Genomic DNA, 27,635 nt, shown 5'->3' with positions numbered 1-27,635 from the left:
GTGGGCCACAGTCTTTTGTTTGTTTTTGAATTTGAAATATCATCACGTAGGCTCATATGTTTAGAAACTTGCTCCTTCACTGTTGGTGTTCCTACAGAATCTGTGGAAACTTTGGGAAAATGTAAAGCTTTGCTGGACAAAGTGGACCACTAAGAACCAGCCTTGAAGCATGATATTCAGACTCACATCCCAACTATGCCAGGACAATAGACAATACTTTCTGGTTTTGAGCATAGTGTGGTCAGCTTTCTTCTGGCACTGACACCACACCCTCCTTTCCATAAAGAACTGTATCACATCAAACTGTGAGCCAAAAAAAAAAAAAAAAAAAATCCTTAAGTTTCTTTTTAGGGTGTTTGGTCACAACAAAAGTAACAAACTATGTCACTAACTCCTGAATTATACTTTGTATAAAACAAAAGCTAACATTTAAGAACAGTTATCAGAAGAAAGAAACATAACTTGGAAATTTGTGTCCCATGGGTTGTTCTTCATATCCACCAGGTCATGTTTCAAGTACAAACCATCTACCTTGTGAACTGTAATACAAGCCTTATGTTATTAAAATCATATCATCCTCGAGATTATGTCTCCAGGGTGACTATATGAGTATGGTTCTTGCATCCTGGCAGGTGTCCAGAATGAAGCTCCCAAGATGTTTGGGCTGATCTAAATCAAGGTCCCAGCAAGCAGTGCAATGAGTCAGTGCACAGCTGATGCGGATTGTTGCTGGGCAACAAGGAACATACAAAAAGAGGCCCTTCGGCTTTTAAGACTGGAGGGGAAATACAAACACAGAAAGAGAGCATTTAATTACTTCACACAAAACAAGCAACACAGTGGGTTTAAGGACTATAAGTAAAGTAAATTGTATTTCGATACCTGAAAATTTTCCAGTGTCCCACCGAACCTAAAGTTTGTAAATGATATAATACTTTACATACTATATAATAGACTAATAATCACTATTTCGATAATCTATCTAATGACTAAATATCTTAGTCATTTCAGAGGCACACTTCCTGTGAGAAAGGTAGCATCATTTACAAATACTTTTTTATTCTTCCTCTATTCATTTCTCAGATGATCATATTTAAATCACCTCTTACTCAGAAAACAGGTGGTATTCTACTTATTTGGACTATGGTAAACCATAATACTGAATTATGTCACCATTTAGTGTCACTTGTAAAATGAGCTGACAGTTAATAAAATTAAAGAAGTAATTTGGAACATTATGAAAATTTACCCTCTTGCTGCAAGTCATAGGAAAATTGAATGGAATCCAGCTAGTATCACAAAAGCTACTACTTGGAAAGGTCAAGAACTTTTCCAAAGGTCAATACATGGCTTAAGAAGTCTTGTTGGTATTTTAGCATATATATATATATATATATATATATATATATATATATATATGCCAATTCCTACAATAATTCTCTTGTATGCTATGTTTGGATCCAAGAACTTCTAACAGTGTATTTATCTAAAATGCCTATCAAGCATTCAAATGATCTCCTAAACTAAGGTAACACCCTAATGGAAACAACACATGTCTCCTAGGTTAGTAGGATAGCTTTATTTCTTTTGCAATTTAAGCTGAGACCCTCGTTTCTCATACAGCCTTACAGATATTATAGACTCCTAACTTATTACCTAACCACTTCTAAGAACATAGACTGAGTACATAAATCCCCCCCTTTTTATATACTAACTGATATTAGCTCTCAGTTGACCTCCTCCTTTAACCACTCCCATTTGGGGTTGTGAAAGAAAGCCTGTTGGTCAGTGCTTGAGGAAAAGTCTTATTTGCCTTTTTGAGCCTGCAAGACTTCAAGCCTGGTGACCTTGCTCAGTCAGAGAATTGCTATTGCCTGTGTTTATAACTGAATACGAGAGAACTAAGAGGTATAAGGAAACTTGGAGGAGGATGAGAGAGAGGACTTGAGGACGAGATGGAGAATAGAAAAGAGAACTAGATGAGTAAGAACTGGAGAGGAATGAACTGGATGAGAGAGAACTAGATTGAAGGACTAGAAGAGAGTACTAGAGGAACAAGATGGAAGATGAGGAAGAGGCAGATGGGGAAAAACAAGATGAGGAAGAACAAAATGAGAACAAAGGATATGGGGTAAAAAAGCTAAGATGGGAAAGAACTAGATGGGTCAGAACTAGGATGAGAAAATTAAGATATAACATAGAAAGGACAGCAGATAAATGTAGAGAGATATCAGGCAAGAAAGGAGGTAGGCATGAGAGCAAAATAGAAGCTGTGTAGAGAATTGATTTGTATACATTTCTTATCCTCAAAGATTAATTATCAGCTGGTTGTAGACTCTTCCTGGACCCTGAGAGGGGTCTATCAAGGGGTAGGAGCTCTATAGTCTACATTACACTCTCAGTTATTGAAAAATAAAAATAAAAACAGAGATAGAAGGGAGAAATGATTGCCATCATCATTCCTCTGTGTTGAGAGGACATCCTCCAGAGGTTCATGCTCTGGAAGCTTGGTCCCCAGTGTGGTGATGCTGAGACATGAGTTGACTATCAAGAAGAGTTGGAGTGTGATGACACTAAATCACTGGGGTAGTCACTGTCTTTAAGTAACTAAAGTGACTCTTATGGGACCATAGTTTATTCCTCAGAGACTAGATATTTAAAAATATACTCATTCCTCAGTTCCACATGCTCTCCACCATTGTACTAAAATTCACATGTAGTGTTTAGAGAGCCATTATATGTCAGACCCAAATGATTTTGCACACTCAACATCAAAATTGTATGGTCTTTCACTTACTTGTTACCAAGGCTCAGACATTTAATGTAACAACAGAAATGGACCAAGATGGTCATTAACACCAGGATGATGATGCATTGCAATTATAAACAAAAGGACAGAATACTAAATTTGAGTTGATGAAATTTATGTAAGTTTATTCAACATAGATACAGGAAACAATGGACTTAATAGTGTTACAACATATTTTTCAAGTTCTCTTACTCTATGAAAACTGTTAAATATGTATAGATATGATTGTACTATTATATACATATATATACAAGTATATAGCTACACTAGATTTATTTACTGCACATAACCTAAATAAGTGTTATAAAATCAAAACTTTGAAGTCTGTGATTCCTGAATCTCAACTGCTCAAAATACTGCTATTTGTTCAATATCCATTGACTAATTTCATCATAAGTTTGCCTCTATTATAGGCTATTGTGCATTTAAATATGAAAATTAATATTTCAACACCAAATTACATGTAGAATAATTTGGGTCATAAAATAGATGATGAGCAATCTAGCACTGTCAAATTCACTTTGTATGGAATTATAAATTATACAATATGTTATTTTATTCATGCTTCTGTACTTTGTCATTCTCTTTACTTTCATGTCCCCTGTGCAAGCAATTCTCAACTGATAATTGAGAATGACTCAAATTTTCCTTCTGAGAACATTTAGCAATATCTGGAAATACCGTGTTTGGATGTAGTGTGATGGGTGTTACTGATACCGTGTATTTCTGGCCAGGAATGACTCTAACAATCCTCCTATGAACAGGGCAGCTGCAAAAGGTCAAGACTGGGAAGTGTACTGATCTCAAGTATGATAACAGTTTAAATTACATTGTGTAAATAAAAAAATGAGAAAAAACTTTATATAAGAATATTTTTCAAAAATATTGGCTTATGTTTGCATCTATATTAAACCATCCATACTTCCACATGTGTTTCATTTGATAAGGAACTTACAAACACACTAGACTACTCAGACTGAGAATGTGTAGTTACAAAACTAATCTAATAAAATCCTGCAAACCAAGCAAATTTTCAGTCCTAGCCTTTGTGTCCTCATTGTATATTTTGTAAAGATGTGTAGACAATATTAGCTCAATGCTTTTATTACATAACAATACACACACACACACACACACACACACACACACACACACTTACATGCACACCACCAAACTGACTAATATCCAGTAGCAGAAAATATATCTGTCATCACTTTTCTACTTGAAATGAAATGTCCACTTACTCTAATCCTGTTGCTAACTGGTAAATCTTATGCACTGTGAATTATGACAACTTCTCCAGTCTACAAGCTGAGCCCCCTTTCAACTCTATACAATTAGACTAGGCACAAGCAAGATGTCAAGGCTGAGGGAGGCAATGCAGTGGGAGAAGAAGAGTCCTAAGAACAGGCGAAAGGGTCAGAGACTCCCCCCTCCCACTATTTGGAGTACTGCTAGTATTTCATAAATAACAGATTTTCACAGTCTTTAACAAGGGTGGTTTTCCTCCCTTCAAGATGAAATCATAACTCACTTTTCAGAAACAATGAATGTCATCAGGGTTTACATATGTGTTTACCCCTTCAAATATTTTCTATTCATGTGTATGATTATTCTAAAATACAGACCCATTCTATAGTATAAAGTAAAGATGGTTCTATGTTAAGTTATGGAACTTTTTGTGTATGAATATGTGTATATTCTGTTCCCTACTTTCACATTGTACATAATGTTGCAAGGGATATTAATGCAGATATAGTCTATATGTATGAGAACATTTATAAAATATCTCTGCAAAATACTGATGATTTCATTTCAGAAGAACAGGAAAATTAACCAAAATGATAAATAGACTTTAAAAATCATATTTAATCCTAATACTTTGTAAGCCAAATAAAAGTATTTTAAGTAGGAAGGAGTTAGATGGAATATATCCAGTATTGCAGATTATTGCTATTACAAAAAGTCAAGGTTGGCCAGGCAGTGGTGGCACACGCCTTTAATCCCAGCACTCTGGAGGCAGAGCCAGGCAGATCTCTATGAGTTCGAGGCCAGGCTGGGGTACCAAGTGAGTTCCAGGAAAGGTGCAAAGCTGCAGAGAGAAACCCTGTCTCAAAAAACCAAAAAAAAAAAAAAAAAAATCAAGGTCATTGATCAAATATCCATATGCCAGGTAAAGATTACCTTTTTATGAGTCACTGAACAGGAAAACCCCATTGTCACCTGTAAAAACATTATAGGTCCTTGGCACTGCTCTTGGATGCCCTTCAGAACTAAATGAAAAGACTCTATTGCTGAAGACACCACATATTTTGGGGGAATATTAGGTCACACTGTGACCCCAAGTTTGTATTTGCATTAATTAAGTAAACCTAATCTTGGGTCAGGAGATGGCATTAAAAACTAGTTGAAAGAAAGTAATAATAGAATACTGGTGGGAATCCAGGAGAGATAGAGAGACAGAGGAAATAGTAGGGTGGGGTCTGAAGTGACACAACATTTTATGATTTTGCAAAGCAGAAGCATGGGTCTTCCATGTATGCTAGCAAGGACAGAGTGTTAGCTAGTTGCTACTTAGCCTCTCTGAGCTCACAGGTTTTCAGCTCACCCTCGGAGTCTTGAGTTTTATTCATAATGAGATCAGTAGAGATTTAGTTAAAACTACCTTTAGCAACAGTGACAGGGCCAGTGGCTGTGGGAGCAGAACTGCATCTTGTCTGCAAGCTTGAGGTGCCAGGCTATGGCTAGATAATCAGGGCTATAGCTGCAGACTGCAAATACTGGCTAAGATAGCAGTAGATTAAGGGGCAGCCACTGTGCCGAAGTTAGAAAAACATCATTTCATTGCAAATACAGAAATCAAAGAACTTAAACTTTCATTGTTACCTATACTGTTAGGTAGACACTAACAGCTTTAACCAGCTGAGAAGACCAAGAACTAGCACACCAACTTGCCAGGCAAAATATACCCACTAATTTAATAGTGGCAAAATTTTTATGGAAATAATCCTTTCGTTCTCTGATTGGACTCAAAGCCCACTCCAAGGAAGAATATGCAATACTGGTATCAACAAAACTGCATGGCTGAGGAGGTACTAGGCCCTACTCTAATATTTTAGTATATAATATTTTATTACTCCCTTAAGAATTTCATAACATATATTTTGATCATAATAACCCCATTTCCTCCTCCTAATTATATATATATATATATATATATATATATATATATATATATATATTGTCTTTGTGTGTGTCTGTGTGTCTGTGTTGTTAGAATTGCTTCTTTTTCAAAATCATGTGGCTATATTTCATTGGCATTGATATTTTTCCCTTTTATATTTATTCTTCTCTCATACATTATATTCCCACTGCAGTTTCCCCACCCTCCTCTCTCCCATCTCTTCAGACATGTTCTCTTTTTCTCCAGATCCACCACCTGTAGATGTATCCTGCTTGTTAAATAAGAAACACAGAGCCAGTTGCAGAGTTAAAAACCACGAGGTCAGAGCCAAAGCAGAAAACCTTACCCTTCACTGCTTCTGCGGTTCCTCCTCTCCGCAAGAGACCTACTTCTCTGTGTCCTGTCTATTTAAAGACTTTCGGTTCTCCTCCCTCATTGGTTGTAAACCCAGCCACATGACCTCCTCGTCACTGTCTGTTTGTACAGACCTCCAGGTCTTCTATGGTTGGTATTGAAATTAAAGGCGTGTGTCTGCTATGTTGGCTATGTCCTTGAACACATAGAGATCCGCCTAGCTCGGCCTCCCAAGTGCTGGGATTAAGGGCGTGCCCCACTACTGCTCGGCTTCTGCTCTGGCTTGCTCTGACCTCAAGGCAACTTTATTGACATACAAATAAAATCACATTTCAATACAAATAAAATATCACTATAACCACCCTTCCACTTCCCTTCAGAAAAGAACAGAAACATCAACTGAATAAGGCACAACAAGCTACAATAAGACCAGGCACATATTCTGACATCAAGGCTGGACAAGGAAACCCAGTAGGAGGAAAAGAGCCCCAAAGGCAGGAAAACGAGTCAGAGACTGCCCCACACCTACTGTTAGGAATCCCACAAAGGCACCAAGCCATACAACCACAAAATATATGCAAAGGACTTAGGTCAACCCCATAGAGGCTCCTTCCAATCTGTGAGCACACTTGAGTGCCAGTCAGTTGATTCTGTGGGCCCTGTTCTTGTGATGTCCTTACACTTTCTGGCACAACCAGTCATTCTACCCTCCACAGGACACCTCAAATTCCACCTAATATTTGCACATGGGTCTCTGTATCTGCTCCCATCATTTGTTGTATGAAGTCTCTCTTATCTCTCTGATGACAATTATGCTAGGCTCCCATCCCAGCATATCCAGTGGCAGGAAAACTTTAATGAAATGATTTGTGGATGATTTAGTGTCTGAGACCCTTCCCTTGAGGCCTTGCTTGGTTGCAGACGATGGCCGTTTCAGGCTCCGCGTCTCCCTTGACTGAGAGTCTTTGCCAGTAGGGTTCCTTTGTAGGGTTCCATGGAGTTTTCAGTGCGCTAGATTTTTCCTTCATCCCTAAATGTCCCCCTTTTCCAGTCATTTCTCCCAGTTTTCTCTCCCTCCTCCCCTCATCTTATTCTCCTGTTCCCATCCCTACCTTGCTTTTGGATGTCTTTGTGTATGCTGTGAATAAATGTAGCTCCCATTGGATAATGAACAAAGCTTCACTGGCCTTTGGCAGGGCAGGATGGAGCCACGTGGGAAAATACAGAAGAGATAGTAAGAGAAGACAGGCAGAGTGGAGAGATGCAGCCCACCACTCAAGGAGCAACAAGATGCCATGGCCACGTGGCAACACATAAATTCATAGAAATGGGTTGAGTTAAGTTGTAAGAGCTAGCTAGCAAGAAGCCTGAGCCATGGGCCATATAGTTTGTAATGAATATTAAGCCTCTGAGTAATTATTTTATAAGTGTCTGAGGGATCACAAGTGGGATAGATTCATCTAGACCTTGGGTCTGGGTAGGACCAGAGAAACTTCCCATAAACTACCACCCCCAATCCACCCACAATGTCTATTATATTTCCCTTCTCATAGAGATTTTTGGGTCATCCCCTCCCCCCTCAGCTCTCCTTTTTACTTATCCTATCTGGATCTGTGGACCATAACATGATTAGCATGATTTTCCTATATTTTACATCTTATATCCACTTATAAGTGAGTACATAGCACGTTTGTCTTGTTGGGATGGTGTCATGTCACACAGGATAGCTTTGCTTTAGTCCCATCCTTTTGCTGATAAATTTTATGATGTCATTTTTTAAACAGTTGAATTATGCTCCATTGTTTAAATGTACCACATTTTCTTTATCCCTTCCATGGTGAGGACATCTAGGTTGTTTCTGGTTTCTGGATGTTATGAATAAATCTACTATGAATATAATTGAGCAAGTGCCCTTTTAGTGTGATAGGACATGCTTTGGGTATAGGCTCAGGAATTATTATAGAATGTTATTTTAAGGTGTATTAAATATTTTATGCTGTGAAACGTTTGTTTAGTGATGCAAAGATGTGTTACATTTTTTTATGTTGCATTTGTTTAACCCTATGAAGCTGTGTTGCTGTGCCTTTCTAAAATACCTGATGGTCTAATAAAGAGCTTAACAGTCAATAGCAAGGTAGGAGAAAGGATAAGCAGGGTTGGCAGGCAGAGAGACTAAATAGAAACAGATGTAAGGGAGGATCAAAAGAACAAGAAGAGGAGCATACTAGGGGCCAGCCACACAGCTATACTGCCGGCCATGGAGTAACAGTGGAAATAAGTTTACAGAAGACAGGAAAGGGAAAAGCCCAGAGACAAAAGGTAGATGGGATAATTTAAGAAAAGCTGGCTAGAAACAAGCCAATCTAAGTCCGGGCATTTATAAGAAATAATAAGCCTCCATGTCATCATCCGGGAGCTGGATGGCAGGCCCTTAAAAGAGTAGAGAGCCCAAAGAGTAAAAAAAAAACTAACAACAAGGAATGGTGTGGCTAAATTTTGAGGTAAATCAATTCCCAATTTTCTGAAAACCTGCCATATTGATTTCTAAAATATATACAAGTTTGCACTCCCACTAGCAATCAAGAAGTATTCCCTTGTTCCACATCCTCTTCAGCATGAGCTGTCACTTATGTTTCTGATCTTAGCAATTGTGACAGGTATAAGATTGAATCTCAATGAGAAAATGATTTTCAACAACTGTACATCTGACAGAGGGTTAGCATCCAAATATATAACTAATTCAAGAAACTAGACATCGACAAACTAATTCAATTAAAAAATGGGGTACACATCTAAACAGAGAATGCTCAAAAGAGGAATCTCAAATGGCCAAGAAACACTTAAAGAAATGTTCAATATCCATAGCCATGAGAAATGCAAAGTAAGACTCCATTGGTATTGAATATAAGACTTTTTTTCTCTTTTATTTTTTTCTGTGCCTAGGGGTTAAGTTTGTTATTTGACTGTAGAAAACTCTATCCCCAAAATATGTGGTAAGTCAGAAAAATGTAATAGTAGTAAATAAAATCAGTTTAATGAGTCAAAAATGACTTTATTTCTTTAAACATAATGCTACAGCATCTCCTGTTTTACATTACTACTATTGTGCTCCTTGAATTTCTCTAAAAGAATTTCTCTACATATAACTTATATCCACTTTTCTTTTAAATTTTAATTTTAAAATGGGAATATAGGGCCTAAAAATATCGCTAACTTAGAAAGTTTTTCATGTAGCCATGGTATTTTAGACAAACCATATAATTCCATATTTCATTTTCATTCTCAGTACACCAAGAATAATCATCATGTTGGCACTGTGATGACAATTTTGACAAATACATGACATTACTGTAAATATATGAGATTCCTGACATGTATTGGGGGTTTAACAGGTGTCTGTTGGATAGTTTTCACAGTTGCTATGGTGACCTATAGTCATAGACTCTGGCAAATTTCTGTACAATTTGTGATGAAAAAGATTTTTAAAATTTTTCAGAGCAGAAAGCCTCCATTCAAAGGAGCAAATCTCATTAATCGATTAATTAGTGCTTCTCTGGGTACAAATTGTTTTGATCACAAGCATGATTTGAATATTTAAGAGAAGCTGTTAGCTGCACTCAAGCAGAAAGGAAAATTTCTATCACAGCAAGTCATCTGACATAATTACTCTCTGGGTCAGTAGAAAAAAAAAAAAAAGAGGAAATGAGAGTTTCATGTTTCAACAACAAATCAACTTCCTTAAAAGGCAGCAGCACCACTGCTTCTAATCGGAAGTGAGCATCAATTTCCTCATTCCTTTGAATTCCGCGATAGATTAGTATCTTTACTAGTGTCCTCCCAGTAAAACCTTGAAATGCAGTCAGTAAAGTGCTGGCTGTGAATGTATGGAGACATGACTTCTATCTATAGCAGTCACATGAAAATGACACAGTGTCATGTGCTTGTAATCCTAATTCTGGAAAAGCAGAAGCAGGCAGATCTCTGGGTCATGCTGGCCAGCAACCTTGGTATAATTGGCAAACACCAGGCTAGCGAGAGACGTCAAGTTAACATTCATATATCACTTTAGCAACACTGAAGGAAGCTGTCCACTAGTTAGATAGCTGGCAGCAAGTCTCGGGAAAGAAGAGTGTCATTTGTTTATACAGAAGGCTGCCCCTCTGTGAAGTGCCAAGCTTGCAAAATCTTCATGGCTCAGTCCACAGAGACCTTCTTACTTGGGACTACAGCACAGCCCTCTAGCTGTTCTGCATCAGGTCTCATTACCTGTAATCTCTCACAATGCAATTTGCAAACTTTTCTTTTCTAAAAACCATCAGTATTTTAGGCTTTGGGAGCCACATAGACTTCCTCCCAACTGTGCAACTCTTCCTCTTTCATGTGTAAACTATGAACAACATTTTTCCCCTGAATGATTGTGCTTCAAGAAATCAGGTTCTGCAAAGGCAGCAAGCAGGGAGGCTGTCTCTCCTGCCATTGCCTGATGTCCCCTTGTCTTCAGTATATTAACATTTTGTTTCTGCTGTCATAGTTGATGCAACATCTTCCATTTGTAAGCACCAAATATAAAGACAGGTACACACAAACACACACACACACACACACACACACACACACACACACACACACCAAATTTTCACATCAGACTCCATACAATCAAAATACAATGTAAATTGTTGGTTATGATTACATACATACACACACACACACACACACACACACACACACACACACACACTAATTTTTATATCAGCCTCCATACAATCAAAATACAATGTAAATTGTTGGTTATGATTACACACACACGCATACACACACAATCATGAGCTTCTGCTCATTCAAAACCAATAATAATGTGTACTGTCCAAAATTTGGCATCTGGCCACCAATAAATTACTATCATCAAAATTATATTTGCATGGAACCACACTAGTATGGAGATAGCACTAAACTCTCTTAATTATTTTACTACTTTTAAAAACTAATGTTTTGTCCTATAAAAACATTCTTGTCACCCTGAGTACATGAGAGTATTAGTTATTCCTTATTCTTCCAATATTTCAGATTTTAGGAAACATCTAAGAAGTATTTTTATACCTCAAATTTGAACCCACAGCTTTTACTATGATAATTCCACCTTGCCTTTTGGCTTTAATTTTGATTAACAAGGAACCTTTCATGGACTCTAAAGTGCCAATTTCCATGTAAGGTTCTGCTTCTCTGTATACACACGCCTGCTTCAGGATTCACCACTGTTATCTTTGCCGTCTCTTTACTGATTGAACTCAGATCGCTCACCTCCTTCAAACATTTTTAATTTCTAATTTTCCCTACCACCCATTAAAGCTTCCTTTTATATTCAGGTTTTGGGGACATTGCCATAATTTGTCTAAACCCAATCTACCAATGTTTTCCTCAAAAGTAGATTCTCCATGAAGCTTGTAAATCAGGGAACTCCTCATCTGAAATGGGAAGACAGTTTATTTCTCCCTCTATACATATTTTCTTCCTTGTTCTTGGAAATTTACCTTGTTTCCATAATAGTTCCAAAGAATATGTTTTCTACAGTTGGCTTATTTCTTAAGAATTTTTTATGTTCTTTATATATTCTGGAGATCAGTCCTCTGACAGATGTGGGGTCGGTGAAGATCTTTTCCCATTCTGTAGGCTGCAGTTTTGTCTTAATGACTGTGTCCTTTGCCCTACAAAAGCTTCTCAGTTTGAAGAGGTCCCATTTATTAATTGTCACTCTCAGTGTCTGTGCTACTGGTGTTATATTTAGGAAGTGATCTCCAGTACCAGTGCGTTCAAGACTACTCCCTACTTTCTCTATCAGGTTCAGAGTAACTGAATTTGTGTTGAGGCCTTTGATTCACTTGGACATATGTTTTGTACATGGTGACAGATATGGATCTATCTGCAATCTTCTACATGTTGACATCCAGTTATGCCAGCACCATTTGTTGAAGATGCTTTCCTTTTTCCATTGTAAAGTTTTGGCTTCTTTGTCAAAAATTAGGTGTTCATAGGTGTGTGGATTAATGTCAGGGTCTGCAATTTGATTACATTGGTCCACATGTCAGTTTTTAATGACAATACCAAGCCAACTAGCCAAACTAGTGGAAACTCATGAAATGTGGACCAATAGCTGAGGAGCCTCCATGGTGTTGGATTAGGCCCACTGGATAAGTAAGACAGTTGTTTAGCTTGAACTATATAGGAGGCCCCCAGGCAGTGGGAATGAGACCTGTCCCTAGTGCATGAACTGGCATTTTTGAGCCTAGTGCCTATGGTGAGATACTTTGCACAGCCTTGGTGCAAGGAGGAGGAGCTTCGACCTGCCTCAGCTGTATGTACCAGGCTCTACTGATTCCCCATGGGAAACCTTGATTTGGAGGAGGTGGGAATTGGGAGTTGGTTGGGGGAGAAGCCTGGGTGGCGGGAATGGGAGGGCAGGGGAATCTGTGGTTGGTATGTAAAATGAATACAAAATCACCTAATTAAAATAAAGAATTTGTTTTGCTTTTTTTTTGTTGTTGTTATGTTCTCTTATACCAGAATAGAAAAGAAGCTGAATTAGTGACCAGTCATTATTTGAGGACCTAAGTAAATTTTTGTTGTGATTTGCTTTTTAATATAAAACATCATAATCCTACCTCCCCCAACCTCTCTTCTGTATTCACTAAAATACTCCAGTTTACTTCTTATTACTGCTAATTGGAAACTGGTGATGATGACTCTGCATAGTTCATTGTCTCTATTGTTATTTCCTTATGACTCTGGTGGTTTCATGTTTGCTCTTGGCCTGTATCACACAAAGAAGCCTACCAGCATATTTTTTTTATAAGTGATGGTGTATTAAACATGTTGCACTTATAAATTAGGAGGAGCGTGGGCAGTATGATGTTGGCCTAGCCATTGTTGGCAGAGCATGGAAGGTTATTTTCAAGTTTTGCTCACAAACTCTTACCCATCTTGAATAACATTGCCTAGTCCACCAATTTCTCCTTAAATACCCTTGGAGACCAATAAACTTGAATATATTCTGGGAGTCTGCCAAGGACTGCTATAGCTCGTCCCTGAATTCTGCTGCAGAGGGAAAAAGGTTGGGAAATTGTTTTCTCCCTAGAGGCTCTGGCTGAGAACATCTCGCTCTTGATTTCCACCCCTTTGCCATCAGCTAAAGAGCTACCTGGCTCTCGGGAGAGCTAAAATGGTTTGCAATCCTAAAAGGGAATTGAAGTTCACTACTTCCAGTAAGGAAGCTTTATGTGAACATTCACAGACAGATCAGAGTAAGGCTGGCATATACATTTAAAGGAAATGCAAAAATTATCACTCAGAAAAGTTGTCTTGAATGCACATGGAATATTACAAAGATGGCAAAAGAATAATGTGACTATTTAACTTCATTTTAATTACTTCCAAGAAATTTATTTATGTAATAAAAATAAAAAGAAATAGGCTAGCAACAGAGATCAGTGAGTAGAGAAAGTGTCCTGCAAATTCAGAAACTTTGAGCATTGTACCAAGATATTTCAATCACAGTACAGCCATGCATTGAGATGAATCTTAAATTCATTACTTGTTGCTTATTTCCTAAAAATGAGAGGGTGGCATTTGTACTTCACCTATCTAAACATTTAAAAATAATCTCAAAATGAGTAACGTAGATTTATGTTTTGAAATAAGCATGTGATTGCTTAGCCAAATGAATAGTTTTATTGGTTAATGAAGTAATAACTTCAAATGCTAATGCCATTATAGTTAAGAAGGATCTGTAGGCTTATAAAACATGCAACCTGAAGTTCAAGATGTCATACACTTTATCTTCAAAGCAGATACTATTAATGTGTTGGCATTTAATATTACTCAATAATACGAAAGAAAATTTACATAATCAAAAATAATGCCCTTTAAGAAAGATTACATGTTACCCAATTTACTATTTTTACATTGAGATGTCCAAACTATTACCTATACATACATGCTCAAAATTTTATTTCAATAAATAATATATGATCCAAAAATCAATGTCTTTTTGCAATAAAAATATCCTAACACTTTAGAAGCTTCTCAAATTTTTACAAATATACAACATACATTTTTAAAAGTTCTTCAAAAGATAATTTTTGTGTTATCAATAATATGCATTAATTTCTACACTGTAAAAATAATTTCCTTACCCATATCCGACATTTCAGGCACAGAAACGATGTATGGTCCATCTGTGAACTTTGGAGCATTGTCATTGATATCTTGCACTTTGATGATGAACTCAGATTCAGGTTCAAGAGGCTTGTTTGTCCGTCTGTCAATAGCCTGGGCATGAAGCACATAGTGAGTCTTCTGCTCTCTGTCCAGGCTTTTGGTGGAGTGGATGTCACCTGTAGTGTCATCGATGATAAATATAGTCCCAGCACCTTCCCCAGTGAGGATGTACTTGACAGATCCATCACCTTTGTCGGAGTTGGAATGCAGCTAGAAACAGACATGGGCAAAATCAGCATGATTTATATTCTGATGACATATATTTTCCAAATGTTATCAAGAGATTGAGACTTGAGCTTTCTCTTATACTGTGAACTACATGCTACCACAACCATTGCCTTTCTTATAGTTTTCTCTACTTGGGATTGAGTAGATACTTTATCTTGATTTCTCTGAGATTCAGTAACTGTTTAAAAGAAACTGATAAACAGTATGCTTTTTATTTTTAAAAATCACCATTCTCTTTCTTCTGAATTAATATTACACTATGAAATATAAAGTTGGGAAAAGTCATTTTCACTAAACAAACCCTGCTTTCCATGCCTGGGGGAATGACATTTTCATAAGGAAATCATTATGAAAATTAACCAACACTGAATGTTGACATTAGGTCTTGAAAGGGTAAGTAGGAGAAACTGAAGTTAAAACTTAAACCAAAAGCTGTGGAGCCCCCAGCTGGAGCAGGCCCTCTGGATAAGTGAGACAATTGAATAGCTTGAACTGTTTGAGAGGCATCCAGGCAGTGGGACCCAGACTTATCCTTAGTGCATGAGCTGGCTGTTTGGAACCTTGGGCTTACACAGGGACACTTTGCTCAGCCTGGAAGGAGGGGACTGGACCTGCCTGTACTGAATCCACCAGGTTTAAATGAATCCCCAGGGAAGTCTTGGCCCTGGAGGAGATGGGAATAGAGAGGAGGAGATGGGGGAAAGCTGGGGATGGGGTCGGGATGGGGGGAGGACAGGGGAAACCATGGCTCAATGCACTAAGGACAGGTCCGGGTCCCACTGCCTGGGTGCATCCCAAAGAGTTCAAGCCATTCAATTGTCTCACTTATCCAGAGGGCCCGCTCCAGCTGGGGGCTCCACAGCCTTTGGTTCATAATTCGTGTGCTTCCATTTGTCTTACTATTTGTCCCCATGCTTTTTCCAATCATGGTCTCAACAATTCACACTCATACAGTCCCTCCTGTTTCTCAACAATTGGACTCCTGGAGCTCAACCTGGGGCAATACTCAACTTCATATGGCAAAACAAAAAACCCAGCATAGCCAAAGAATCCTGTACAATAAAACAACCTCTGGAGGCATCATCATCCCTGACCTCAAGCTCTACTATAGAGCTACTATAAAAAAAACAGCTTAGTACTGGCATAAAAACCGACACGTGGACCAATTGAATCGAATTGAAGACCCTGACATTAACCTGCACACCTATGAACATACAATTTTTGACAAAGAAGCCAAAAATGTACAATGGAAAAAAGAAAGCATTTTCTGATATTTCAGAAGTAATTTTAGAAAGACATAGCCATGCTTAAAATAACCTTCAGAATATATGCAGTAATCACCTATGCAGTGAAAATTTAGTTTTTTTAATACTTGTACTCTATTTAAATAAAAGGCATTCATGTATATATGCTAGATTAATTCAAATTAAAGTTTTCAATATGAAGCATATATTCAAATTTTTCTCAGTATGGATTTTGCATAGATTTTTGTAAATTAGTCAAATAAAATAAACATGTCTGTGATTTTTATGAGTTTATCTTTTTATGCATGAATCTAGTTCTTCTCCCTTGATATTTTCACAATTTGTAAAGCACTTAACATGGATGTCCCAGAATTTATGATTAATTTGAACATACTTTATCACTAATAATTTATAAATATAATATCCAATTTTATAAAATTGGATAACATTACTAAGAGTTACACCAAAATATTATAAAACATATTTTGGATTATCATATGAGTTGTTCATAATACATAGCTTGAGTATTTAAGTAATGGAGGTGATTATTTTATTGATGACATTTTTTTTTTTGATTTTTAGAGACAGGGTTTCTCTGTGTAGCTTTGTGCCTTTCCAGGAACTCGCTTTGTAGCCAGGCTACCCTCGAACTCACAGAGATCCACCTGCCTCTGCCTCCTGAGTGCTGGGATTAAAGTTGTGTGCCCACCGCCCGGCTATTGATGACAATTTTAATCTTTTAGCAAACTTGAAATCATTATTTCAATGTAGCAACAATGGAAACTATTACATTAGGATTTAATTCATTACTTAATAATTTGTATAATTTTGATGATAACTGTTTCTGAAAGAGCAGTGTTTCATTGAGGATTTGTCTTCCTTGTTCTGTCCTTTCTCAGTTATTCATTTCTACTTGCCAGATTTACTCTGCAGTAAAGTTTGAGCCTAAGAAAACCACACCTATTGGACTGTATATTTTTGTTTAATAAGAGACTTATAAGAACCCAGAGGGATCACAGCATGTACATTAGGCCTTAGGAAGAGAGAAGATTCCAGGTGGAAAGTGTATGAGAGTATTAGAACTAAGAGAGAAGAAATGAGGTGCTCCCACACAGGGTGTGTGGTGAATTGAAGAATGAGACATGAAACAAAACATAGCAAGGTTTAGAAACAAATAAATGGTTTATTAACTAGATCTAGGCAATGGTTACAGAAATATTTTACTTTGCATGTGGTTCAAAGTCAGGCTATAATTAAAAAGTATTAAGAGCAGAGCAAGAAAATTACAAATATTCAGTATATAGATAGCTACTAAAATGGTGTTTGTTTGCATTATTTTGTTGTTGTTGTTGTTTTGTTTTTTTGAGACAGGGTTTCTCTGTGTAGCTTTGCACCTTTTCCTGGAACTTACTTGGTAGTCCAGGCTGGCCTCAAATTCACAGAGATCCGCTTGGCTCTGCCTCCCAAGTGCTGGGATTAAAGGTGTGCGCCACCACCGCCCACATTCATTTTGAAAAGTAAATTAGAAAAAAAATTGGAAAGTACCACAATATTTTGTGGAGAAAATATTCCAACTAATGCTGATTTATTTCTTCTGAAAATACCTCTTGACTCTACAATGACTGAACTTTTGCTGGGCCCTGCAGCCATATTAAAACTTGCCTTGAGAGTATTGTAGTTGACCTGTGTGCTTAGCTTGATAATGTTTAATATGCCATTAAGAAAAGACAATGTAACCAACCTTGCTGTCTTTAGATTTCCCATGCTATTATCTTCTATAACTTAAGCTAAAGGCCTATTTCAATATGTCTATGTAGGCTTCCATGCTGTTGATGCAGAATTTGTGTGTGTGTGTGTGTGTGTGTGTGTGTGTGTGTGTGTGTGTGTTATGGAATCATTTGCTTTGCTTTCCAATATGTTAAAAGCAACCTTAAACAAAACACATATTCCATAAGTGTCAGAAGTAATGTGCATAAAATATTTTTTAGCTTCAAGTGCTTATCTAGGTCAGCGAACGTCTTGGTAAAGGTTCTTATTGCTATGACAAAACACTATGACCAAAAAGCAAGTTGAGAAGGAAAGCATTTATTTGGCTTGTAGTTCCAGTTTATACTCCATCATTGGAGGAAGTCAGAACAGGAACTCAAGCAAGGCTGGAACCTGGAGGGAGGAATTGATGCAGAGGCCATGGAGGGGAGCTGCTTACTGGCTTGCTTCCCCTTGGCTTAGTCAGCCTGATTTCTAGAACCCAGGGCCACCAGCACAGAGATGGCAACACCCACAATAGGCTGGGCTCTCCCACACTGATCATTAATTGAGAAGATGCCTAACAGCTGGATCTCATAGAGGCATTACCTCAACTGAGCCTCAGTCCTCTCTGGGTCAAGTTGATAAACAAAAATAAAGCTGGTACAGTTGTGGTTAGGGAAGTAACTTTTTTCTTTGTATGACACTGGTAAAGATTTCTGTAAATAATTCTCTCATTCCTTTTTCCAGACTCTGTTTAATATGTTATTCAATATATACTGAGCATAGTCACTTTATTAGCAATACAGACTTACATAAAGAATAACACACAGGCAACATATACAGACAGGTCAGACACATGATAGATAAGCCATGGACAGAACATTAACCACAAACTAATAAAACATATAAGTTAAAAAGTGGTGAATTCAAATTTGGGCCCATTATTGCTCAAACTAATCTAAGAGAATATTTCTGTCTCATTCTTTAATATAGCACTAATATATTTTGGTGCCTTCTCTAAGTTTTCTTTAGTACATTAACTAACATGTCTAATAAAATAATGATAACAGGGTCTTATAACATGCAGAATGAGGAATAAATTCCAGACCTCTGAAATTTTGTGAAGGGGGTTATACTGTCATTTTTGTGGACTATTAGAAGTAGAGAGACTTCTCATGTGTCTAATTGCATAATAAACAATGATAATCAGTTCCACTTTAGCAGACAAAAGAGAAAAGGGGGTGAAGTAGAAAAACAGGAAGGTAGTCACCCAAGGAAACAGTGTGAACAATTTTCCTGTGTTACCTTCATGGAGTGTCTTTTTCTTGGTGTTAAATAGAAACATATGGCACTCCCATAGCTAATGTGACACACACAAATTCACTCCAGAAAACTATTTATGCACCCTAGACCACATTAGGGTTGTGACCTAAAAATTTATTGCTTTCACTCCAATGCGCAATTGCTCTCTAGGATAATATGTGATTCCTTAGAGACGAATAATTTTAAAAGGTTAAGGGCATGGTGGCAGAGTCATTAATTTTGAAAGTTGCTTTGAGTTAGGACTTCAAGCTCTATTACAAAGGTGGGTCACTGAGTTAAAAATGTAATATAGTAAGCTGTATAACGTTTGTGTAGGAGAAGTGCTTATGTTTTTAGTTCACTGAAGAAGAGATAAGGGCAGACATCCAGTGTTAGCAATCCAGCATTATCAAACCAATATTATTTTTATAAAAATATGGGTAAAGCAATATGGTATATGAAAGTCACAGTAATTTGTATGCCTGTATTACTAAATATAGCTTTAAGTTATGCTATGTTTTAAAGTTTTAGCATGTAAAATAACAAATCACTGATATATTAACTAAATCATGTTGTCCCAAACATCAAATACTAGCAATATCTTGGTACCTACATCCCAGTTTCTTTTGAACTTGATACAATAATCACATCTTAAAATTAATTTATAAAATGTATTATGGAAATGTTAATATTTATTCAATCAACAAGGAACTAATATAGTAAGAAAAATAGAACAACATTTTAGAAAGGATGGGACGATAAACAATTTGTTTGGTAACATCAGCATGAAAAGATATTTTGAATAAAAATTTATGCTTTAAATTTTATCAGCTTTGCATTTATTCCTGGAGAAGTAAACTAGTAAGTGAGGAATAGGAGGGTAAAGAAACCAAAGGCAAATTTAGATATAATATTAGTCTCCTCAATACACGATTGGGAATGTCATAGTGTCATGTCCTTCACTGGGACTTTGGAATGGTCCATATTATTGTTCTTAGAATTTAGGCACTACAGAATATATACAGTGCTTAAGAATTTCCTTTTAATTGCTGGGAAGACTCAAAAAGTGATCAAATAATTGGAATTGAAATGAAGTTCATAGCATACATGTGTACCTCTAATGACACATCGACTCCCTTCTGTCTCTATCAGAGTCTACTGAGTGAAGAAAGAGGTGGTAAGTAACAGTAAAACAAAGAATAGTCATCTCAGAGAACATTTCAACTCCCTGAAATATTGACCCATATCCATACTGCAGACATCAGAGATAAGGAGAGTTATGAATTTATCTGATTCAAATGAAGAAATGCTATTCATGTTGGCTTGTTTTATTTTCACAGGTAGACAGTGTTGACATACAAGAGAGGAAAGAGAAATGAATCAGATGTATTCTCAAAAATTAATGTGAAAGTTAAGTAAAAGGCAGTTAATTAACATGACCAACATTTTTAGTTCTTTTAACAGTTTGTTTGGGGTAGCAAAAGTGGTTTGTTTGTTTGTTGTTTGTTTGTTTTGTTTTGTTCTTGTTTATCAATAAATTGGTTACCACTCTGAGAAAACCATCAGAATGGCTTTCTGCCTAGAGTCAACAATAATATCAATGATGAGAAGAGGACAGTTACCAGAAAAACATAACTGGTATGTACTATGCTGAGAGGTAACAACTAATTCAGTTAAAGGAAGAGAGAAAGAGAAGGCATGGGATAAGGAACGGATATCAGATATTGTTGGCATATTGTGAAAACATTGCAATTTTAAATGCAGGCTGTGTTATGTTCAACTTTAGGCACATAGATCTTTATCCGGCAACAGACAGTTCATAGAAATGAATAGGAAGGAGCTGGAAATGAGGACATTGTTTCATTTTAAGAAACAATTTGATTATATTAATTATATAGTAAAGAGAAATAACATTCCATATTACAAGAAAGAAAAATGAAAAACTGGGACAATTTGGCACATCATTGCTGTTTTGGAAGTGTTTGAGGTCTCACACAAGAATCAAAGAGAGGTCTCTGTAAATTGATGAGGAATGTATTGATTCCTGGATATTTTGAAAATGGCTTAAGATCTACCCCATTATTCTAACTCAGTGAGAACTATCTAGAACTTATGGCCAATTAAAGTTATTGGAAAAATATATTCATGTTTTAAGTAACCAAGTTTGTAGGACTTGCTGTAGAGCTTCAAAGAGTCTCACTTATAATCCTGATACAGACATAAAGAAAATACATTTCAGAGCTTCCACAATGCTTAACAAGTTTACATCTTAGGGGACAATATTAACAGAATGGAGGAGTCACTTTAGAAATATAACTAGCAGATTTCTAAAACATGATGCCAATATGATCACAGGAGCATGGTGGAAAGGAGGGGAAAGGAGAGGATATCAGGGAATTACATGGATGTGAGCTCACAGATGGGAACCGCATCAAGTGAGAGAATGGAGACTCTTGAGCTGGGTTGTATCATAACCAGATTTATAAAGGACCATTGTGGTTTCAAACTAGTAAAAGACAAACAAGACATTAAAAAGATAATTGCAGAAGCTAATACACTAAGAAGAAAATTGACGAAGGTAACATCTACCAAAGTGATACTACATGAAAATAGTAAAACATGTTCCTACCATGCATATTGTCTGGAAGTGAAGTTTCTACAAAGTACTTGATCTGTATTGTAAATTGAAATAGTGATCAAGCAAAATATAATATTTGGCAACAATTACTAAAAAAATTGAAGTTTCTATCGGTCGTTGAAGGACTAAATAAGATACAGAAACATTGGAGGGATTCTTAAGACACTCTAATTGGATATTATAATTGAGACGTCCCCACATGAGGTCTCAGAGAGAAAGATGATATTTCAATATAGTGTCTGGAGTTCATAATAAAAATTTGATTAATTTTATTTTATTAACACAAAGGCTGCACAAAGCTATTAATTACAGAAATAAAGCTAGACAATACTATTGGTGAACTAAGAATTAAGGACAAAGGATAGACTGAATTCAGAAGCCTGAACTGCAATGTCTAAGCAAAGTGATCCAATCCCACTTGCTTAGATAGGTTCTTATTTGATGATACATAAGAATTTGATCTTTTTGGACGGCATTCCTAAAGACTGTTCCGAGTTCCCAGGCTTTTTCATTAAGTTTCCCAGGTATTTCCACTCAATTCTTGTTAACTCATTCCTTCTTAGATCTCTTGGATTTGTAAACATGTTTCTCTCTCTCATTTCTATTTCTGTTTATAGTCACAGATCTGACCTGAATTCACAAACCCCAAATAATTAACAATTAATGAAGTCAATTCAATATAACTGAAGAGAATATATATATATATATATATATATATATATATATATATATATATATATATATATATCTTCACTATGTTCCAGGCAACATGCCAATGTAAATTTAACAGAATCAAGTGTCCTCATGAGTTTCCATTGCCAGAATGCATGGAAAAAACAACAGACCCCTACCTGGAGAGTGTTCCCAGGAAATCGTAATGCACAGCTTCCCTTCCTTTTGGGAAAAATTTTCACAAGGTAGAACACTGAATCCCAACTTCCCAGCCTTGCTTCTCTTTCTTAAAAAAGTCAAGGAACTAATTTTTAGAAATTTCTCTTTACAGTTTCCCTTGAACTTTCATCTTTTTGAATAATTCATCTCAATAGACAGAAATAGATTTAATATCACAAATGATAATTATTAGATAACAGATTTTAAATGAAGGGAAAACCTAAGAACCAGCGTAAGCTAATTCAACACAAGGGAGCAAAACACAACATTCCAACATAATGATTTTTCATTTTGGAAATTTAGGAAATGGGAATAGCAAAGATGGGAGAAAATATGGACTACAGCCTAGAAGGATGCCTTCAGGGATCCTCACCAAGTTTCCCAGCCTTGCAGTGTTACTCAACTCATGTAGACTCCTCATAAATCTGCATGCTGAAATTAAAATTCTACCAAATCTGCTATTTTATATTTCCCTTAGTTCAATTCATTAAGAATGGAAATGGCATTCAGAATTTTTAAACTGAGTCCAAGTTGTTCATTTCAAAGCCTGAATTTATTCTATATCTTTTCTCTTCCTTCCTTCCTTCCTTCCTCCCTCCCTCCTTTCCTTTCTTTCTTTCTTTCTTCTTCTTTTTGTGTGTATGAGTTTGAGTCAGACTAAATAAGCAGAGATGGCTCACCCAACTCTTCATTAAGGTCAATATCTTATGTTTTAATGTGCATTTGTTTCTTGGGGTTTTTTCTGATCATTTTTCAACTGTTTTCTGATTCTGTCTTTAGAACCAAAACCACTCATTTCAAAAGGTGCCCTTGATTCATTTCTTCCTCATTCTTTCTCCCATAGATTACTCAAAGTGTCCCCTCTCTTGTAGAATTAACTCTGCTGATTTTATCCCCATGCCAAGGCATTCACACAAAATCTCAGTGACTTTCAAAATTTTGAATCTGATTTTTTCACAAATGAAAATTTCCCCAGGATCTATAAGAGAATAATGCCTTATTTTTGTTATCTCTTCTTATGTTTTCAATGTTTGGATGCTTATCATTCATGCTAAATTAAAATAAAAACACAATAAATTGGTTTCTAAATTGGTAATATTTTAAATCTAATTATTTCAAACAAGTATTCTCTATTTTTCTGCCTGAATTTAAGTGATTTCTTTTCAATTTTGGTTAATTCTAAACTTCCCATTTTTTTATGGTTAATATGATCAAATTGACAGAATTTAGTATCAATTAGGAGAAAAAGAGACTGTACAATAGACCATACAAACAGTCTGTTGTTCCATAATGGGTTCATAGAATTCTGTATGCAAATTTTGGTAACTAATTCTTTTACCACTATTATGTATTTATCTAAAAAATCCTACAGCACATGCAGTGCCCTGGTCCATGAGACTCTATAAACATTCAGCCTATTGATATTGCTCTTGTTTGCCTGCCAGATATAGAAAGTTAAGTGTTTATTTCTGAATCATGCACTTGAGAAACAGAGATCTCTGAGATGAAACTGATCTAAATGCCCGCTTGTTGATGCTAAGATTCATGGTACCACAGGGAGTCATGTAAGCTTCTGAAAGATGAATGCCACCAACTGGCATATGATGCCCATAAACCATATCAATAACCAGCATGACACAATTACCCTAAGAGTACAATACTGCCATGAATACAAAGGGAGTAAACAAATAATTATTAGACATAACCTGATCTTAAAGATGGAAACTTAGCCAGCTACTCAGCATACCAGCAATGGTACAGTCATGGATCATGGAGAAGAATCTATAAGCAAAATTTTAATAAAACAGTGTAATGCAAACTATATTCTAAATACTTTTCCTTATACCCACAAACAAGTGTAATCCTAACTAATATTTGTGGAAATTCACTTTTCAACAGATAAAGAACAATACAGAATACCACACTCAATCAAAATGCAGAGTTGTGGAGCCCAGTTCTAGTGGATAGATCTAAAAGGCACTCCTACATCTAAGGCTCAGAGGGCGTGTGGAAGATGGAGAGGAAAGATGATAATAGCAAGCAGATCAGAGAGTGTGCTGAGATATTATATATCCTAGTAACGTCAGAACATACACCCATAAAGTCTCACCGATGTGACTGCCTAAACATGAGCAGGGCAGGGAACACAATAGACATGACAGGTTGGGAAGGAGGATGTCCACAATGCCTCTGTCCTGCACAAAGAACTATCAACAATTAAGGGATGCTGAGAATAGGAGAAATAGTCTTCTCTAAGAAGAGTATGCTGACAGTTACTCAATACCACTGGGTCACCTCTGGAAAGGGACACATGGGTACCATCATATAGAAAGAGAAGGCTATATTTAGAAATATATGTATATACATTTTTGCATGTAACAACAATTAAAAAAACAAAGAGGTCATGAATTTGTAAAAGAACAAGCATGGTGATATGAGAGTATGTGGAGGGTACAAACGGAAAGAAATAAATTTGTTTTATTATAATTTCAGAAGAAATAATTTTAAAATGGATTTACCCTGCAAAATATGTCAAGAAAGTTAAACCAAAAAATTACCAAACTGATAAAAGTAAGTTGGAGGAAATAGGAAGGAATGAAGGAATGCAAAAGTGTTCCTATCAGGTGCCCATCCACTACTGACAAAGCATCACTAAAGTCTCAAATGTTCTCATTGAGTAAGTACTGGTCATGTCTACAGAAACATGAATAATGATAACAGCAAATGATAAGTAGATAGACAGGCAGATAGATGATAGACAAAAATATATACAGATTGATAGAACTCAGATATATGGATAACTGATTATTATTAAATGCACAGATATGTAACAGGGAGATGAATAGATAGTGACTTGATACATAACAAAAAAAGATGAGGAGAAAGGATGGGTTTACAAAGAGCTAACTTGTGGTATTAAATATTTCTCTTATTTAAAGAAAACTATATGTAGTACAGACTGGTATAGCAGGTATGAATAAAATAAAAAAAGCCCAAAACTGGACTTATCTGTAAGGTACTTTTAATAATACTTTAGTTGAAATAGTACAATAAAATTAGAATATTTCAAATTAAGATACAATTATACTCAATATCATAATATTTAGAAAATTTATGCAACTTATAAAATTATATTTGCATTCTATAAAATATTTGATAAAAAGAGCATATATGTATGATGAGAAAACAATATGACTGATGTATAACTGAATTACATATATTTGTTTATATACATATTTATCTGAGATTCCATGATTGCAAATCAGAAGTAATGGTCCTTAAGAGATTGCCATAAATGCTACTAGAGGTTGAGAATGAATTGACTAAGGTTTTTAATAATCCAACCAATGTTGTTATCACAGACAAAAATCAGTTTCAAGGGCAAAAATATACATCACCTAATGTTCACAAAGGAAAATGATAATAAATATCTGGGATCAGAAATGATCATACTTCGTGGTGAAAACTGTTCATGCAGTACCAATATGGATTATTTGATAATAAAAGAATTAACCCAGAAAGAGCACCTGTGAGGATTCAATATCAGAGGTAAAGTAGACATGAAAAAATGAAATTGTACGGCAGAAATATCCAATTAGACCTTAACAGTTGAGACTTGAGTCTGCTTTTAATAATCATTGAATATGCAAATACAGTATAAATATAAAAATAGCAGACTTGATAACAAGTAATGTAAATACAGCAAATATTTAGAAAAACACTCAACATGGATCACTGTACTCATTTTCAATATGCATTCTCTAATATAAAACATGTTAGATAATAATAGCAGAAATTAATGGGCATATGTAACATATGTAACATAATCTTTGACCAAAAAGGAATGGATTAAGCAACCAAGAAGTGAAAAACATTTACAAGTGAATACAAAATTATACAACACATATTCTTAAATAATGATTGAGGTAGGAACATATTACAAGGAATATCTCTAAATGATTGAAAATTTCATGAAATGTAACCATACAATGAAACTTTGAGAATTTCTGTAGCTGTCGAGCAATAGGTAGAAGAGGAAAAAAGATGAACAATCATCAAGTTGATCTATATGAAAGATAAATAAATTTAAAAAATGACAATGTTTAATCATTAAATAAATCCCTTACAAATAAATTGAAAAGGGAACCAGAGAGTGGATGATCACCAACAAACCACACGTTCGAAACAGATTCAGGTTCTAAAATTTGTAAATAAGAACCCTCAATAATGAAAAGTAACGAGAGACAGCAATTCAAAATGAACAAAGCGTTTTGTGCACACTTTTCAGAAGAATAAGTAAAAATACCCCTCAGTACGTGATAAGATGTTTGTCACCATTAGTCATTAGGAAAATGTAAATTAAAACCACAAGAAGTTACCAGTTCCCTAACACCCACTAAGAGAGCTAAAATTTCAAACAGAAAATAAACAAGTGCTGGCAAGGTTGTGGAGAAACTGGATCGCTCCACGCTGCAGATGGAATTGCAACAATTATCCACACTTTAAAATTATGATAATTATTTAAATTGTTACATATATAATGACTGTAGGCAGCAACAGCTCCAGCTTCAGTTATCAAAGAAAAAGGAACCCTGTGCCACAAAACCACATAGAATCTATATGTTGAAGTGTGTGTGATGGGCAGTAAACGGGACAGACTACTAATAAGAGAAAGTATTATTTATGAGGAAGGATATGCAAATATTCTACATCTAGAGATTTTTAAGACATCATATTTTGAATATATAGAAAACTAGCAAATTATAAGCATGCAAATGTAAATATTATATTTTAAGATCATTTTCTGTTACATTTGAATTGTACAATATTTTGTATGTTTATATCTCAATAAAACTGTAAATGTATTAATAATATGAATTAAAGGGCAAAAACTTTTAGGTTTTATGAAGAATAAATATACATGTTTTCTGTGCCCATGTCCTTTACATTAATTTATATGAGAAA

The 27,635-nt window shown here is 35.9% G+C and overlaps 1 protein-coding gene across 5 annotated transcripts in view; it reads right to left on the bottom strand.

The window, feature by feature from the left end:
• The window catches only part of Cdh18 (cadherin 18), an 827,162-nt gene that overhangs the window by 187,636 nt on the left and 611,891 nt on the right, over window positions 1–27,635 (bottom strand). For all 5 annotated transcript variants that reach the window (XM_036207191.1, XM_036207193.1, XM_036207194.1 and 2 more), the window contains one exon: window positions 14,534–14,828. In XM_036207191.1, the coding sequence (XP_036063084.1) occupies window positions 14,534–14,828 (295 nt within the window). The remainder of the gene's footprint in view (window positions 1–14,533; window positions 14,829–27,635) is intronic.

The sequence above is a fragment of the Onychomys torridus genome, chromosome 15, assembly GCF_903995425.1.
Source record: "Onychomys torridus chromosome 15, mOncTor1.1, whole genome shotgun sequence".
In the NCBI taxonomy this organism is placed as follows: Eukaryota; Metazoa; Chordata; class Mammalia; order Rodentia; family Cricetidae; genus Onychomys; species Onychomys torridus.
Note: the sequence above shows the minus strand (reverse complement) of the source record. Positions and strands in the feature narration are given on the sequence as shown.